The following is a 19608-nucleotide window of genomic DNA, read 5'->3' as shown; positions in this document are numbered from 1 at the left end:
CCTGGTGCAGTGGCTTGCCCTCATTTAGAGGATCTAACATATTTCGATGTGTCCAATATGCAGGAAACAAGTGGCTTTGCTTTGGTTTCTGATAAAATGGCCAATGGTATCAGACTAGGGTAGCGGTGGATCCCTATTTCGAACAATGTACCTGTAGTCTGGGGTGAGCGTAGAACTCATTGAGGAAGTCCATGAGGAGGTCCATCTTCAGCGAGCTGACACACAGCACCACGTGCTTCTCCGTCTGGGCTCTGTGCCGGCTGTAGTTCCCTCCAGACTTCTGCCTCTCCATCCACAGGAAGGCCAGCTCTTCAAACTGACACAACAATGGACACATCGTTGGGATTATCCCTGAGTTCTGCCCACAACAGCCACTTAACAGTACTACTGCTATCCTCTACAGTACACCCACTCCAGCACTTAGATACATCGCCTTACACCAGTGGCGCTGGCGTGCACAGATAGGGCCGAAGGGGGGCTGCCTCCCCTGTGCACGCCCTGCCTCCCCTGTGCACACCCTGCCTCCCCTGTGCACGCCCTGCCTCCCCTGTCCACGCCCTGCCTCCCCTGTGCACGCCCTGCCTCCCCTGTGCACGCCCTGCCTCCCCTGTGCACACCCTGCCTCCCCTGTGCACGCCCCTGCCTCCCCTGTGCACGCCCCTGCCTCCCCTGTGCACGCCCCTGCCTCCCCTGTGCACGCCCTGCCTCCCCTGTGCACACCCTGCCTCCCCTGTGCACGCCCTGCCTCCCCTGTGCACACCCTGCCTCCCCTGTGCACGCCCCTGCCTCCCCTGTGCACGCCCTGCCTCCCCTGTGCACACCCTGCCTCCCCTGTGCACGCCCTGCCTCCCCTGTGCACGCCCTGCCTCCCCTGTGCACGCCCTGCCTCCCCTGTGCACTAGTGATGTTAAGATTCACCGATTCGCATCGGTGCACCGGCATAAACTTTCACGATGTGAGTGCACCGGTGGAATAAGTGCGCATCGGCTAGAATTCAGGTTGAACTCGCGATGCATCTGTTGTTAGCGTCTTTGCATCGGTCAAAACCGATTCATTCATATAATTTCCTCTCATCCACTTCTGTCAGCAGTGCACTGCACACAGCAGATACTATCTTTGCTTCGCTACTACAGAAGGCGAGAGCCACGTCACAGTTATCAACAAACAGTGGAAGTTGAGGAGGAGACATGAATTGAATTGATCAACTTAGCCGCTGGCTAACGTTAGCCAGTTAGCCATTCAGCTAACGCTAAACTACAGTATCTAACTAACTAACGTGACTCTGCAACACCAGTTCCATTAGTGAGGAAATGGGGGGGGTATATAGACGACGCTAAGATAACTTCACATTTATTGGCAATTTGTTTCTTTATATCGCTTCCTCCAGGTTGTTGACAAAATGCCATCATGATCATGGTGTGGTTAGCTACGGAGCATTAGAACGCTCAAACGCGCTCTCGCTCTCTCTCTCTCTCTCTCTCTCTCTCTCTCTCTCTCTCTCTCTCTCTCTCTACGTTCAATGATTTAAAGTGGACAAACGTTACAATATAAATACTAACTCGATAGTTGATGATAAACATTTAATTTCATTATCTGAAATATTATAAAATCATTAAGTCTGCTATAAGCCATTATCCCTTTGTGTGTGATTATTATTGTCTCACAGTAGTGTGTTGTGTGTCTGTGTGTTTTTAGCTAAAGTGGATAGAAAACACAGTACTGTGCAAAAGTCTTAGGCACCCAAGAGTTTTTATATAAATTGTCTTACAGTAGATTATTTTATTTTTAATAATAATATAAGCTGCATATAAGGAATACAACCAAATCCTCTGTCATACCATAAAATTGTATCATTATTTTGCATCGTGTTGAATCGCATCGTATCGCCCCGAATCGCATTATGTTGAATCAAATCGTATCGAATCGTATCGTATCTCAACAGGGGTGAATCGTATCGCATCGCATCGCCCGGTGCTTCAAATGTATCGTTAATGTATCGTATCGTTGGCACCGTATCGAGATGCGCATCGCACCGGCCTCAGTGATGGAGATGCACATCCCTACTGTGCACACCCCTACCTTACACTACGGCATTGTCAGTGTCTTCACAGTATGCGGAACAAACTCATTTATACCTACTGTAAGTAAGAAATGAATGAGATTAAGGATCCTATGAATACTGAGAGATAAGTGGGCCTGCTTATCAGTCCAGACAACTGTTTTGTATGTGAAACCACCATGCTTCATTATTATGCAACTGTTTTAAGTCATTTATCATCTGTGTATTTTATGTTTTTTTATTATGATTGTATATTGCCTTTGTGCTTTTATTATGTTTTATTATGTTTTATTATTACCGTAATGAAATCCCAGTATGATTGAAAATGAGGGCCCACCCTAAATGTATTTCCCCATGGACTGGCAGCTCCTACTCCTACAATGTGCCAGGCTCCTACACCAGCTGGACTGGCAGCTCCTACTCCTACAATGTGCCAGGCTCCTACACCAGCTGGACTGGCAGCTCCTACTCCTACAATGTGCCAGGCTCCTACACCAGCTGGACTGGCAGCTCTATAATGTGCCAGGCTCCTACACCAGCTGGACTGGCAGCTCTATAATGTGCCAGGCTCCTACACCAGCTGGACTGGCAGCTCTATAATGTGCCAGGCTCCTACACCAGCTGGACTGGCAGCTCTATAATGTGCCAGTCTCCTGCACCGACTGGACTGGCAGCTCCTACTCCTACAATGTGCCAGGCTCCTACACCAGCTGGACTGGCAGCTCTATAATGTGCCAGGCTCCTACACCAGCTGGACTGGCAGCTCTATAATGTGCCAGGCTCCTGTACCAGCTGGACTGGCAGCGCTATAATGTGCCAGGCTCCTACACCAGCTGGACTGGCAGCTCTATAATGTGCCAGGCTCCTACACCAGCTGGACTGGCAGCTCTATAATGTGCCAGGCTCCTACACCAGCTGGACTGGCAGCTCTATAATGTGCCAGGGGAGGCTCCTGCACCGACTGGACTGGCAGCTCTATAATGTGCCAGGCTCCTGTACCAGCTGGACTGGCAGCTCTATAATGTGCCAGTCTCCTGCACCAGCTGGACTGGCAGCTCTATAATGTGCCAGGCTCCTGCACCAGCTGGACTGGCAGCTCTATAATGTGCCAGGCGAGGCTCCTACACCGGCTGGACTGGCAGCTCTATAATGTGCCAGGCTCCTACACCGGCTGGACTGGCAGCTCTATAATGTGCCAGGCTCCTACACCAGCTGGACTGGCAGCTCTATAATGTGCCAGGCTCCTGCACCGGCTGGACTGGCAGCTCTATAATGTGCCAGGCTCCTACACCAGCTGGACTGGCAGCTCTATAATGTGCCAGGCTCCTACACCAGCTGGACTGGCAGCTCTATAATGTGCCAGGCTCCTGTACCGGCTGGACTGGCAGCTCTATAATGTGCCAGGCTCCTGTACCAGCTGGACTGGCAGCTCTATAATGTGCCAGGCTCCTACACCAGCTGGACTGGCAGCTCTATAATGTGCCAGGCTCCTACACCAGCTGGACTGGCAGCTCTATAATGTGCCAGGCTCCTGTACCAGCTGGACTGGCAGCTCTATAATGTGCCAGGCTCCTGTACCAGCTGGACTGGCAGCTCTATAATGTGCCAGGCTCCTGTACCAGCTGGACTGGCAGCTCTATAATGTGCCAGGCTCCTGTACCAGCTGGACTGGCAGCTCTATAATGTGCCAGGGGAGGCTCCTGCACCGACTGGACTGGCAGCTCTATAATGTGCCAGGCTCCTACACCGGCTGGACTGGCAGCTCTATAATGTGCCAGGCTCCTGCACCGACTGGACTGGCAGCTCTATAATGTGCCAGGCTCCTGCACCAGCTGGACTGGCAGCTCTATAATGTGCCAGGGGAGGCTCCTGCACCGACTGGACTGGCAGCTCTATAATGTGCCAGGCTCCTGTACCAGCTGGACTGGCAGCTCTATAATGTGCCAGGCTCCTGCACCGACTGGACTGGCAGCTCTATAATGTGCCAGGCTCCTACACCGGCTGGACTGGCAGCTCTATAATGTGCCAGGCTCCTGTACCAGCTGGACTGGCAGCTCTATAATGTGCCAGGCTCCTGCACCGACTGGACTGGCAGCTCTATAATGTGCCAGGCGAGGCTCCTACACCAGCTGGACTGGCAGCTCTATAATGTGCCAGGCTCCTACACCAGCTGGACTGGCAGCTCTATAATGTGCCAGGCGAGGCTCCTACACCAGCTGGACTGGCAGCTCTATAATGTGCCAGGCTCCTACACCAGCTGGACTGGCAGCTCTATAATGTGCCAGGCTCCTGTACCGGCTGGACTGGCAGCTCTATAATGTGCCAGGCTCCTACACCAGCTGGACTGGCAGCTCTATAATGTGCCAGGCTCCTACACCAGCTGGACTGGCAGCTCTATAATGTGCCAGGCGAGGCTCCTACACCAGCTGGACTGGCAGCTCTATAATGTGCCAGGCTCCTACACCAGCTGGACTGGCAGCTCTATAATGTGCCAGGCGAGGCTCCTACACCAGCTGGACTGGCAGCTCTATAATGTGCCAGGCGAGGCTCCTACACCAGCTGGACTGGCAGCTCTATAATGTGCCAGGCTCCTACACCAGCTGGACTGGCAGCTCTATAATGTGCCAGGCTCCTACACCAGCTGGACTGGCAGCTCTATAGTTCTCTTTCCTCCAGCGTGGCTGCCTGTAACCATTGGTAACCACTTTCAAAAGAAAATGCCAAGTTTCTGTGCAGCGGTAGAGTAGAAGAAACACTGGATAAACACGATATTGATATTCTATCCTGAAGATCTAGTAAATAAGACCAAATTATCATGTTTTAGTTAAAATATTTCTCATAAATCAACACACAGCGACCATTGTTTTGCTGATAGCGGCCGTTGTCTTTTGCACAAAACAACGGTTGCTATGAAGAAAGAGAACTACATAAAGATTCCGTGCAAGACCTCTACTGTCCAGCCATCTGGTTATCTGACTTACCGGTTCTTTGCCATAAATTAATCAGAACCACTGGTTAGCTGCCTCTGACGTTGCTCTCGCTGCCTCTGCTCCCCGATGCCTGGTTCCCAGAGCAGTGGTAGCTGACGTGGGCAGGACACCGTTGACAGCCACCCTCCACGGGGCGCAACTTGGGATTCCAATTTGAGTCAAATGCTTGGAACTTGCTGAGTTCGGTCACAACTTCATGAACAGTCTTATGAATACTTCATCTACAAACACAAAACTGCTTCGCTAGCTCGGCCTTGCAACTAAGAGATTTGCCACCGCAGTCATGACTTTCTCGTGGATATTTTTAGATAACAACAACGGTGCTGGATTATTTTCAAGCCATCTATTGGGGCACTTTTCATGTAAAGTGCACACTCAATCCCAAACCATCATCAGCAGAGCATAATCAAATAACCTTGATGCACAGTGTGCACACGGAGGGTACAGACCGAGCGGTGGCAAGGCCGCGGGTGTTCAACCTGCTGATGCAGCAGCGTCGGTTCATTATGTAGAAGCACTTCCTATTCATTAGCTAATATTAACATTCTGTAGCGACGCCGTCACCTACTTGTGTTCTCTGACTTCACAACAGAAGTCTGAACAGAGGGGGATGTAACAGGCAGTGAGCGCTGACACAGCGTGACTCGGTCTGGATCCTCATCAACATTCAGACAGGGAGCAGCTTACTGTAAGATGTTATTATTAATTGTCTATCTCGATTTCGGCTCCATGAAAATATCCACCCTCTTGATGCTTGGTAAACATCAAATGAATAGCTTACCCTCTGACAGGCAGGAGATGAGCACAAATTGTACTCAAGCATTGGTTACAATCACAAAAAGAGAATGTTGAAAAAGGTAAGACTAGTAATGACTAATTATTACTAGGCTTCTGCAGTGAAAGATGGTTTCCCTCGATTGACCTATCTCAAGCCCAGCCCACCTTTCCTTAATCCTCCAATCACAGCTATTGCTGGAAAGGAAGCAACAGTTGTGATGGGATGATCAAGAAAAGAGGGCGGGACTCGAGATATGTCATTTATAAATGACAGTGTACAGTACTAGAGTATTAGAGTACACTTAACAGTGGCAAAGTAAGTCTTATGTATACTGCTTTCAGATAGACTGTAAAGTGAACAAGTGACTGTAAAGTGAACATGTGCTACAGGCGGCACGGTGGCACAGTGGTTAGCACTGCTGCCTCACAGCAAGAAGGTCCTGGGTTCGAACCCCAGCAGGGGGCCTTTCCGTGTGGAGTTTGCATGTTCTCCCTGTGTTCGCGTGGGTTTCCTCCAGGTACTCTGGTTTCATCCCACACCATGAAGACATGCATGGTGGTAGGCAGTGACTACAGATGAAAACTAGCTCATTAGCAAATTCTGGCACATTTACATTGATGTGGAAACTGAAGATGTTGATTAACTAATTCAGAGCCACGCCCATATGACCAAATTAGGTCTAGATTGCCACCGCTTTAATCAATGGGAGGACGGGGATATTTGCCAACGCTTAAATATATCTTAAATTATGGCTATGGGTCTAATACACCCGTCGCTTATCAATGACTTGCTTGCAGTCAACATGTACAAAACGGATTGTTTTTTCATCGGTACATTTCCTTTTTAGACCGTTTTGAATACGAGTATAGTTTGAGATTTCTAGTAATTCCAGAGAAAGATACGATAATAGCCCTTTAGTGGAATACACAAACACGTTGTCATTTTTCGGCTGATTTATGAATAGTTTTCAAATAAACGCTACATTATCGATAGTATAATGTGTCCTCATGTACGAAGAGAAGCGGGGTCTGAAAAATCGCTTCTCCGTACTTTGGTCGATGCAAACCTCACACACACACACACACACACGCTCCGATGGCAGAGAAAGGAACATCTGATTACCCCAAGATTCGTAACATAAAGGCCTTACCTCACATCTGATGTCCTGCAAAAAGATTAATCCAATTCCTGATCGCCATTCCAAATATCGATTGCGTCCATTGATCCAACATTATAGTCCAAAACACAATGATCCACGATGCTCCCAGTCCCCCAGTCAATGCAATAGTATCCAGCTGCATGCCCGAGAAGTAAAACCTGGACCGGACTTATTTTTTTTATGCACAGTCCCAACCAATCCAATCCAATGATGTGCAATACCATCCGGGAGACGATAGGCGGCGGTATTTGCCCTTTGCAAGCTCAGACCCATTCCCAATGATAACGTCAGGCTGGGTTGATGAAAAATGAATGGATATCGCTAATAAAAGAAATAACGATTATAACCCGACTATACTCGTGATTGGCACTCAAGCGATGGCGAGTTAACCCGACTATACTCGTGGTTGGCACTGAATGGGTTAATGTGCACTGTCCCTGGGTAAAAATAAATACATAACTTAACATTCGGCTCACTGTATTTACCAGAGTAAAACTGTTTGACTTGAAGAATAAACTGGTGTTAGATTAATATTACAGATTAATATTACTTTTCACAAGGCAATCGAAATGTGTCTTTTCACATAATGCCTCCTAGTTACACATAGTGCCCCGTATCATCAGAGAGGTCAGAGGTCAGGGTCAGTCTGCAGTTACACATAGTTCCCTGCATCATCAGAGAGGTCAGAGGTCAGAGCGCAGGGTCAGTCTGCAGCGCATCTCTACCTCTAGCCATCCTGTCTCCCCATGAAAACATGGTATGTTTTTATTTGATTTGATTTTAAATCTTTATTTCGAACATGTAAATACAAACAATATAAAACAAAAACAAATCATTGATCTCTAGCAATGAAATGGAAAAAAAACGGGAAAAAAAGAGAACATAACAATGTTTCGAAAAGGAGTAGGAAGAAGTATACACTTATTTAATCCTACCCATTTTCCACTACTCAAAATTAATGTACTAATTTAAAACCTTACAAAACAAATATATATGCAAAACATCAAAACATTTCATATGTAAAACATGAAAGAAACATGTTTTGTTTTAAACAGTAGCAGAGCCGATGCTACAAAAACAATTCAACATTCAGAGGCTATAAAACATTCATAGCAGCCTATTTCCTATTCTTTGTGAAGAATAGGCCCACATTTCCTTTTCACACTGGGCACATTTCTGTGTCAAATTGAGCAAATCCCGCTTCGCCTCAGTTTGCGGCGCCTAGAACGAGGCAGCATCTGTCTCTCCATTCGCCTTCAACACTCAGACTCAGCATGAACTACGACTGCAAAGGAACCGCACTGCCTCTGCATTTCTCTTCGCTGACTATCTGAATATACTTTTAGAACATAATCTCTCGCCCATCCCTACTCTCACCCCATCAGGGGGGAAATAGAACAAACTTCCCCTTTTTCAGATGTAGCTCTTTGAATGCACTTTTATAAACTTAAACTCTTTTGACCTTGTGACAGAGCGGCCCCGTCACTGACTCCGAGCAGCACGCACACATGCAACCCCCCATCATTAATTTCATGTTATCATATACCTTCAGACATATCATACATACCTTCATATACATTATCAAAGGTAAAAATAAAATAATGTGCTAAATAAATAAACTAAACTAAACTCAACTAAACATACATTCATCTTATCATACATACATACATTCACTCATTATCATATATATCTTCATATACATTATCAAACATGCATACATATTCATTCATCTTAATCTTACATGCATTCATACATATTACCATACATTCATACATATATTTATTTATTGGGTTATTTATATATTTATTTATTGGGTTGTTGTGGGGGTATTGGTGTTGTGGGTTGTTTGTTATAATGTCTGTAGGAAACGGCTAATTAATTGATGTGTAGCACCTGTTTAGTCTTAATTAATTATGTGTGGCACCTGTTTAGTCTTAATTAATTATATGTTAGCACCTGTTTAGTCTTAATTAATGATGTGTGGCACCTGTGGAGGGGGAGGAGTCCAGGTGTTCATGAGGGCTACGTGCCCAAGGAAGTTTGTTCTTGCCCTGCATCAGTTACGATGAAGGTGACTGAGGGAAGCGCTGTGAGTGTTTGTTAGTCTGTTTGTGTCTGTGTTTCGGGGCTTCACCAGATAAACGGTTACAGTGTATGTAAGTAACTGAGGGAAGTGCCGCAGACATTATTGTGGAGCGCATCTGATAGACCAGGTAGTATCTACTGTAGTAGTTTTGTTATTTTGATTATGTCACTGTTATGAATGTCACCTCTGCACCTTGGAGGCTGGGCAATAAAGCAACACCGACACCTTTTATTCCGACTACGCCATAAATTGTGAGAGTTTGGAGGGGAGCGAAAAAGGACCCTGTCACAGACCTTAAAGGGATAGTTCGGATTTTTGGAACCCTAATCTCGGTAAAGCCCTTTCTCAGCACAATCCATGCTGTGTTTCATACTAGCTCCAGCTAGTATGCAAAGTCAATGGGGTCAAGTTCCTGTCTGACTCAGGACAACTGAAGTCTACTTTGTCTGCACTGTGGAGTAGGTTTCAGTTGTCAGCTTGTACAGACAGGAGCTTGACCCCATTGACTTTGCATTGGTTTGTGGCTAACTATCCAGAGCTACTATGAGGAACAGCGTGGATTGTGGTACAAAAGGACTCTGAACAACATCATTGGTGAGTAGTGAATAGGGCCAGGGTTCCAAAACTATACTCTGAACTATCCCTTTAAAAGGCGATACAGGGCCTTCAAAGCCCGCACCTCCAGGCTGCAGAACAGCTTCTTCCCGAGAGTCATCACTGAACTGAACAATGAATGTGTGGTGTGATAGTGAGTATGGGTACACTAATGTATGTACGGCAGTGAGTCTATGGGTACATGGAATGTGTTGTGTGGTAGTGTGTATATGTAGGTATCGTTTTTTTCCGGTGCTGCACAAACAAATTTCGTTGTACTGTATTGTGCAATGACAATAAAGCTTTCTACTACTAAAAATAAAAAATGGAAACTTAAAAATGGAAGTACGTAGGCTACAACACCCGGTACCTGCAGGGGGAGCACCACCAGGGCCACACAGATGAGGATGACCACCAGCAACTGGGAGGGCCAGATCTGTGGCGTGACGTCCCCGTAGCCCACGGTGGAGAAGGTGACGATGCAGAAGTAGAGCGAGTCGAACAGGGTGAGCTTACTCCCTGCCCGCTCCAGGTGCTGGATCCCACACGACCTGCAAGAAGACAGGAGTTAGTAGAGCGAGTCTAGGTGCTGGATCACACACGCCCTGCAAGAAGACAGGAGTTAGTAGAGCCATCTTTCAAGTGTAATGCCAAGAGCAAATCACATAAATTAAAATATGACACCGTCATTGAATCGTTCTACTAACTCCTGTCTTTGATTTGATTTGATTAAGGATCCCCATTAGCTGGTGCCATAGCAACCAGCTAGTCTTCCTGGGGTCCACACAAAAAAAACATACAAAAACTATTATTATTGCAAAAACAAAATTACTAAAAGTCTTCTTGCAGGGCATGTGGGATCCAGCACATTCACATCCTTTCGAGCAACACTGTACATATTTATTTTAATACTTATTTAATGCCCAGTCATTGGATTGCTTTTCCCACATCTGTGAATATTTCTATGGTGCCAGAGATGAGCATATACAGTAATTGACCTATCTCAAGCCCCACACTCTTTTCTTGAACCTCCTATCACAACTGTTGCCTCCCTGAATGCGGGAATAACTAACATTAAGATAATAAAAAACAACTAAGGGACTATCTATGTCAACTAAGACCCAAACTAAAACTGGAAAGGCCCATTTCAAATTGAGAGCCATGCAGCGCTTGTGATTCTTTCCAATCATGACTCAAGTCTCACTATTCACATTTGAAATAATATTTTGCCAGAGGAGAATATGTTTAACAACTAAATGCTAGTCCAGCATTAACCCCTGATCCGAGTGATCATTTGGACATTAATCTCTGATCCGAGTGATCATTTGGACATTAACCTCTGATCCGAGTGATCATTTGGACATCATTTGGACATTAACCTCTGATCCGAGTGATCATTTGGACATTAACCTCTGATCCGAGTAATCATTTGGACATTAACCTCTGATCCGAGTGATCATTTGGACACTGTTGACTGTTCAGTTCTGCCTCGCTGCTTGTGTTACTTTGCTTATGTTTGTCATTCCGGTGACCAAGGTTAGATAAGCCTGTGGCAGGGGGTGGGAGTGGGGGGGGCGGGGTTGCGGAGAAGTGAGATAGGAATGATGAGGAGGTCCCTGGTTTCTCCCTGATAAGATAAGATGTTCCTTTATTAATCCCCATGGGGAAATTCAGGGGTCATAACAGCACAGAGCAGCGGGAGGGTAGCCACAGATCTATACACAACAGCGTGTAAATCAGACAACATTATAAACTGAACGTGTGGACAGCAGCTATTTTTAGGTTTCACTTTCACTTAGTTTTAACTTCACACGAAGGAGAGAAAGACGGCTCTAGAGGCGACACGACAACGATAGCGGAGGATTCCGATTAAATCCAGCAGCGAAAGCTCGACTGCTTGCGTGATCCGCTAAATAAGGCTGCAGCTACATTGGTCCATCCGTCAACAGATAGAAAAGTGACAGAAGGTATTACTGTGCATTGGTTTATTTTTTAATTAGAAGAACCTAACATCAACTCTGTCTGACCAACAAATGGATACTAATCATTGGAAATGTATAGTGTCATTTTGTAAAATGTCTGGTGTCACTGGTGATGTAGTTGTTTCTGCTAATTGCTCTTGCTTATGAACTGTAATATTATTATTATTATTATTATTATTATTATTATTATTATTATTATTATTATTATTATTATTATTATTATTATACATTTTCTTCATGTATTGATGATTGATCTATTGTTTTAAATTGATTGTCTGTCCTGTTTACATGTAATGCTCTGTACACACGGCACCATTGAAAATGAGGGTCTCCCTCAATGACTCCCAAGTTTAAATAAAACTGGTAATACCGGCGTTGTCATGAGTTCATTAGTCATGTGAAATTCCACATCACTGTGGCAACCCTACTGCCTATATCTACACATTGGGTTGTGGGGGTCATGTATATGGTGTGTCAGCATTGTCAACACCTAGAGCTCACACTATAACCATTTCCTCCTGCACCCACACCACTTACCCTAATCCGGGTTTGTATCCTATTCCATACCACTACACCCCTTATCCCACAACCCTTACCCTAAACCAGGTTTGTATCAATGTTTGTAAGTAGTTAATATATTATGATGACATTCTCAACCTAAGGGACGCAATCACATACATAGGAGTGGGTCAAGGGAGGAGACTCTGAGATGAGACGGAGTGAGCAGGGAGGTCTGAGTGTTTGCCTGACAGGGTATAACGGATCCACTCACCCAGTGAAAACCAGACACAGCAAGGTGCAGATGAGGATAAGAACCTGGTTGAACATGGCAGAGTGGGTCCTCTGGATGGCACGATGGAGATCATTCTAGACAGACAGACAGACAGACAGACAGACAGACAGACAGACAGACAGACAGACAGACAGACAGACAGACAGACAGACAGGCAGACAGACAGACAGACAGACAGACAGACATCTCATAAATCTACCAAGCATACACCATCTCCACACAGTATAGTATACTGTATCTGGCTTTCTCATGAAACATAACTACAGTTTTAGAATAGCTACATGTTGACTTGTGTTCGTTCAATCAAACCATGTTAGTGTTTCCTGCCTGGCTGCCACCTCTCCAAGCTGTCCCCTGCTCCCACAGCCCTGCATCAGTCTCCAAGGTGTCCCCTGCACCAGTCTCCAAGCTGTCCCCTGCACCAGTCTCCAAGCTGTCCCCTGCATCAGTCTCCGAGGTGTCCCCTGCACCAGTCTCCAAGGTGTCCTCTGCACCAGTCTCCAAGGTGTCCCCTGCACCAGTCTCCAAGGTGTCCTCTGCACCAGTCTCCAAGGTGTCCCCTGCACCAGTCTCCAAGCTGTCCCCTGCATCAGTCTCCGAGGTGTCCCCTGCACCAGTCTCCAAGGTGTCCTCTGCACCAGTCTCCAAGGTGTCCCCTGCACCAGTCTCCAAGCTGTCCCCTGCACCAGTCTCCAAGCTGTCCCCTGCACCAGTCTCCAAGCTGTCCCCTGCACCAGTCTCCAAGGTGTCCTCTGCACCAGTCTCCAAGGTGTCCCCTGCACCAGTCTCCAAGCTGTCCCCTGCACCAGTCTCCAAGCTGTCCCCTGCTCCCATAGCCCTGCACCAGTCTACCTGGCCCGCACCCACAGCCCTGCACCAGTCTACCTGGCCCCGCACCCACAGCCCTGCACCAGTCTACCTGGCCCCGCACCCACAGCCCTGCACCAGTCTACCTGGCCCCGCACCCTATACCATCTGCCTGCCTGCAGCACCCTGGCTCTGCATCCTCATTATGACTCATGTATGGCTTGTTCTTCTGAATCACAATATAACTACTTACTCTCACTGCCAGTGCCAGTGGAGACAAACGTTCTGCACTGTAGCTTTAAGGTATCGGAGCCAAAAATGGCATAGCTCTTCTCGGTAGTACCTCTCACTATGTTCTATGGGTTTGTTTGTTTGTTCATTCAATGCTTGGTTAGTGTATGTTTGTGTGTGTGTTCACTCACTCAGTCAGTTGCCAAAGGCAACACTGATTCATCGTTCACAACTGCACACTCTTCCAAGTAGGGCTGACCCGGATGCGTCTATTCGAAACCCAAGCGGTTCGTGCTTCCGCGTTCGCGTTTTCCGCTCTGATTGGCCACTGACCTACGCTAGGTTTGCCGACGCCGTATGAGTGTAGAAATAATGCGTGGAGAGCGAGCGGAGAGCGAGCCTTGCACACACGCACTTTGAAATGGGTATCACAGTAGTACGCCCTACTGTAGAACATGACATATTAGCATGACATCTGATTTATTAATGCCAATACTAGGGACAAACGCAATTGGCACAAGTGTAAATCATGGATTAGTCACTCAGTTTTAACATCTGCCGACTTAGCTCACCTCGTTTGTCTGCTGGCTGTGGAGCCTATGGTCACAAGTTCAAATCACTCTTGGTTAAATTTTTTTTAATTTTTTTACGTTTAATTAATTTATCCACTCTGGATGGATGGTGTGTATGTATATGTATGTATGTATTGTGCTGTATAATGACAATACATTCGAAGCTGTTTGACGCGCCACTGTCGTGTCCATAGGCAGCGTAGCGATTTCAAAATGAGATTCGATTCAAATGTATTGTCATTATACAGCACAATACATACATATACATACACACCATCCAACCAGAGTGGATAAATTAATTAAACGTAAAAAAAAAAAAAATTTAACCAAGATGACTTGAACGAGGTGAGCTAAGTCGGCGGATGTTAAAACTGAGTGACTAATCCATGATTTACACTTGTGCCAATTGTGTTTGTCCCTAGTATTGGCATTAATAAATCAGATGTCATGCTAATATGTCATGTTCTACAGTAGGGCGTACTACTGTGATACCCATTTCAAAGTGGTGTGTGCGAGGCTCGCTCTCCACGCATTATTTCTACGCTCATAACGGGGGGGGGGGGGGGGGGGGGTGCGGCAAAACTAGCGTAGGTCAGTGGCCAATCAGAGCAAAAAACGCGAACGCGAAAGCAGGAACCATTTGGGTTTCGAATAGACGCGACCCGGATGCTTAGAAGCTTCAGTCGCTGCCATAGCAAGCAATGGCAAAATCAAGATTTGAACGTTTCGTTTTTTTGTTTGGTTTTGGTCGGTTTTCTTTTTACCACTCCAATAATGTGATTACGTCAAAATAAGAGATAGCAGCATATACTGTAGAAGTAACAATTCAGCATTCATTCAACCTTCAGAGAGCCCTGATCTGCCAACTACATTGAAACTTTGTCCGTGGGAAGAAGCTTTGAAGCCCAATCAAATGGTGATCAGGACAGCCCTCTTTCAACTATACACACAACACACTAGGTTAACCCTTTCACTACCACACTACCGTAGGTTAACCATTTCACTACCACACTACATCAGGTTAACCCTTGCACTACCACACTACCGAAGGTTAACCCTTTCACTACCACACTACCAAAGGTTAACCCTGTCACTACCACACTACAGACAGTTAACCCTTTCACGACCACACTACCGAAGGGTAACCCTTTCACTACCACACTACCGAAGGTTAACCCTTCCACTACCACACTACCGAAGATTAACCTTTCACTACCACACTACAGACGGTTAACCTGTAGTGTGGTAGTGAAAGGTTAATCTTCGGTAGTGTGGTAGCGAAAAGGGGTGCTCCAGCAGCACACCATATAGCGCGGCGAGTCGCGAAGCGGTCGTCCCGGGTTCGCTTCCCACACCCGGTGACCATTTGCCGCATGTCTTCCCTACTTCTCCTCCCGTTCTCCCTCTCCTCTGTCGGTCCTGCGCGACCAGAAAAAAAAAAGCTGCAGTGTGGTAGTGAACAGGTTAAATAGTAATGCATATACTCACAATCATGTTCTCCAGGGCACATTTAGCCAACCAGCAGTTGAGAAACACTGGGATGAATATGTTTCTCAACGGAGCTGCGAAGATCTAGAAATAATTACAGTAAGTAAATAAATAAACAAACATATTATTGATGAAATAAATACTGTAATACTTACATCAGACATCAATCTACACTCTTAAAGGAACACGCCAACATTATGGGAAATGTGCTTACCGTTTTCTCCAACACCTCTCTTCAGGGCCGGACTGGGGAAATAATTCATACCGGGAGATATAGCGCGAAATATAGCCCCAGTCAGGCCACTTTTTAAGCGGGGGGTCTGGGGGTCCCCCTCCAGGATTTTTTTTGTTACAAAGACTTAATTTCCTGCATTCTGGTGAATTTTTGTGCATGTGAATCACAAACTAATGAGCCAACAATTGCTTAGTACAATGTACTGTTATGGACCTCAAATAAAACTGTTGTGGCACTAGCAATGCTACTCTCTCCACCTTCAAAAAGAAAAAAGCAAGAGCACAACATATTTTTCTATTTACTATTATAATACAGTTAACCACTCTCTCCTGTAAGGGCCTTTCTTTTTCTTTGTTTTATCCCTCTCTCCTCCATCCTTTCTCTTTCTTCCACTGTCCATCTTGACATCAACGTTAATTGACTTCCGCTCTACCGTATCTCTCCCGAGTCCCTCACTACCTGGGCCCCGTTCCCCGTACCTGGATAACTGAGTTAGCCGGATAAACTTTCGGTCAAGCCTGACTTAAGCCGGACCTTCCCATTCCCCGACGCGCGATTGTCTAAATCACCATGACAACAGATCAAAAAGTTTGAGCCTGGTCGAGAGCAGGGTTAAGTTCAAGTTAGCCGGATGAACCATGGCCACGCCCCCGCAAAGAAGTGACAGCTCGTTTCCTGAAATGATTCTCACAGTCTAGGATCTGCATTATACCATTCTGAATTACGTTTCTGTGCTTCGTTTTCCTAGAGGGGGCTTTTGAAATGTATAATAATAGAACTAAATGCTGATAATAAATCATATTGAGCCTATAGATTTACTTTGTCCTAAATAAAATAATGCACGTCATATACGGCGCTCGGAGTCGCGATACACGCTGCATGTGGTTATTTTAATAACGGCTCATTGCAAATGTGAATCCCGCGGGGATATTTTTAATGAATGAAACCTATCGGCCGTTTGGCTCTGATTAGTTTCATATATTAATCTCCGCTGTAGATTTGCTTAACGGAGCGCCGGATTGTGTTTCATTCAAGCATAAAATTGAAGTGTCTATGCGGGGATTGTGGTTTTTGTGTGATATTGTAACTGGGATTAAAATGTCTGATGAGATGCGCTGTTTGACGGATTTGAGAAATTGAATGAGCCGTTGACGTCACATTAATGCATTTGAGAATAAAGAGATAAAACTTCATTTTTTGGTAAGAAAAATATTCTAAACACGGGTCTCTCGTCCATTAATGCATAAACAATGAGTATATCACGTCTGGCACAGTGGCGCAGCGGCTAGTGCTGAATCCTGGCAACCGGGCGACCGGTGTTCAAAACCCCGTGTTTCCAATATAATTTTTTTGGAATATAATATTAATGATTATATGCAAAAGTAGCCTAGTTTTAAGTTAAAATATTATAAATCTACATGCATTGAGGATGTCATTCTTTATATAGCTCTCAACGTGCACCAAATTGAATTATTCCTACATTGCAAAAAGAAGGAAAAGACTAGGAGAAGTGGGATTCGAACCCGGGCCGCCTGTGTGAAAGTCAAAAGCAGAAACCATTACACCACAGTGTAGATAAGTAAAAGATCCACCATACATCAATCAATGGGTAAGAGAGCCGTATCCTTATTCTGCATAACAGTTTAACTAATTATTTTCGCTAGCAAGATCTCATTTGATTATCCATTCCATAAACCTACTGCCAGCAGGCAAGTTTAAAGAAATATAATCTGATTGATTGGGGTAATGAGGGACTTAAAATTAGCCTATAGATAACGCATTTAATTTGTCGGCGAGGCGATTGAGCCGTACTGCAACCTGTTAATAAAGTTTTAAATCAATTAATCAATCAATGCCGTTAGAAAATCAGGATCTCTGCTATCGATACGTGATGGCTTTTCAACTGAAGCGGCCGCGCGCACTTATCCTGGGTCTCAAGTCTGGTTTGAGTTAACGAGACTGAATCCACCTTCGAGGAACAGGAAAATCCCGGCTTCAAACATCGGGTTAACTGAATCTGGATAATGGGACTCTTGATCGACTTAGATGAACCAGGTACGGGGAATAGGGCCCTGGCTCATTGCCTGGCTGTTATTCTGCATCTGAGTGCCGTCTGCCATTCCATTCGCCGCCTCCGCTGTCAATCAGTTGTATCGCCTGGTCCCGCCTCCACCAATTACAAGCGGCAGCACGGCTCCATTGTGTGTGTGTGATCCGCCGGCCCGTGAGAGAGAGAGTCAGATAGTTCTCCAACTGTGGCAGACAATGAAATCCTGGTTGTTCCCCACCCATCTAGGTTATCTAACTATCGCGCCGCGCCGCCGCCACAACTAGAAACAATCGCCTGGCAAAAAAAAAATAATAATAATAATAATAATATATATTTTATTTATTTTTTTTATCTGTGCAGGCCAGGCCACCGGGAAAACTCCCGGTGCTCCCGATGGCCAGTCCGGGCCTGCCTCTCTTTGAGTTTCGAGGCTAGCTGATCCGTATCTCTACCTCCATTAATCTGTGCTAAAGTATCTGGATAGTTTTCTACTGAACGCACAGAGAGGAAATTAGTATCTATCTTATTGTCTCTGACTCAATTCTCTAACAATTCTAATGTCATAAACAGTGAAGCTCAAGGCATGGTGTCTGATAAACAGTAGTCCTGAAGCAATATTACTCCTGGGTACTGGATAGGAAAACATATTAGGCCTTTACACCTATATTCACAGCTGGTTCTGAGCTATTTAATAGAGACCAAAATAGAGACCAAAATGGTAGGTGAAGGTCCTTGTTATTATGTTATCCTGGACAACGGTAGCATACTAATAACATGGTAACACTATATTTGCTGCAGACCATGGCTGCGTTTATTGCGCCATACAAACCGGAAATGGATCTAGGAGATCGGCGTCAAATAATTGGGATATTTTTCCTCCAGTCTCATCGGCGAACGGTAAGAGGATAGTAACGTTATTTTCAGCCCGATTGTTTATTAATTTCACTGCAAACCATCTGATCAATGTATCAACCCATACTAAATAAAGCCGTTACTGACGATCAAGGAATTATAAACGACCCCCCCCTTTCCTTCACGCATGATGAAGCATAATGTATACCGATCATATACATTTGAATTTTTTCATATAGCGTGTATAGGAAAGAAACGGCAATCGATAATCTATATATGCGTCAGGGCCTATAACTCTCGTTTTTGGAATTACAGCAGAAAACCTTAAAACCATACTTATATTCTAGACGGTATTAACACAACAATGTATGAATGAAAAAATATAACGTTCCCACATCCTGAACGATAGATAATCGATGTTGAATGGGCCATAGTAATGTCAATATAGCAATACAATTTTAAAAGTTATAGCCCTGCAAAGAAGGTAAACATCTCCATAGGCTTTCAACAGTGGCAGACTGGGTACAATGAAGGGCACAACCCCCGGTGCCCAATGTGTTAACACTATGATCGCCGGGGACGAGTTAAGACGTCATTCCTAGCCATGCTCATTCTGCCGAAGACGCCGTAACTCGTCTTTGATGTCAATATTTAAAAAATCTGTGATCGAAATCATATTTCCCCTCCGGAGCCCTGAGATGTACTGGTGAGCTCCACTCAACTGTCTAACGGTTCGAGAGCGCCATCTGGTGGCCGATCGGCAGATCGGCCAAGAGGGAGGGGCGCGCCAAACAGGAAGTGCTCATCCATATGTGCTCCGGGCACTCGCGATCGGTAGCCGGACTCCATCTCAACACACTGGATGATCAATCGCTCGCCCTAACTCAATAAACAACGTTATTTGGACGTATATAGTATTATACAACCTGGAA

The 19608-nt window shown here is 45.5% G+C and overlaps 1 protein-coding gene across 1 annotated transcript in view; it reads right to left on the bottom strand.

The window, feature by feature from the left end:
• kcnt1b (potassium sodium-activated channel subfamily T member 1b) overlaps positions 1-19608 on the bottom strand; it is a gene marked incomplete at its 5' end in the record, with an annotated part of 317351 nt that overhangs the window by 96090 nt on the left and 201653 nt on the right. The window contains 4 exons of the mRNA XM_084308105.1: positions 152-316; positions 10037-10217; positions 12421-12515; positions 15540-15623. Of these exons, the coding sequence (XP_084164231.1) occupies positions 152-316; positions 10037-10217; positions 12421-12515; positions 15540-15623 (525 nt within the window). The remainder of the gene's footprint in view (positions 1-151; positions 317-10036; positions 10218-12420; positions 12516-15539; positions 15624-19608) is intronic.

Source organism: Notolepis coatsorum (assembly GCF_963971535.1).
Source record: "Notolepis coatsorum genome assembly, chromosome: 2".
Classification (NCBI taxonomy): domain Eukaryota; kingdom Metazoa; phylum Chordata; class Actinopteri; order Aulopiformes; family Paralepididae; genus Notolepis; species Notolepis coatsorum.
This window is presented reverse-complemented; position numbering and strand designations above follow the sequence as displayed.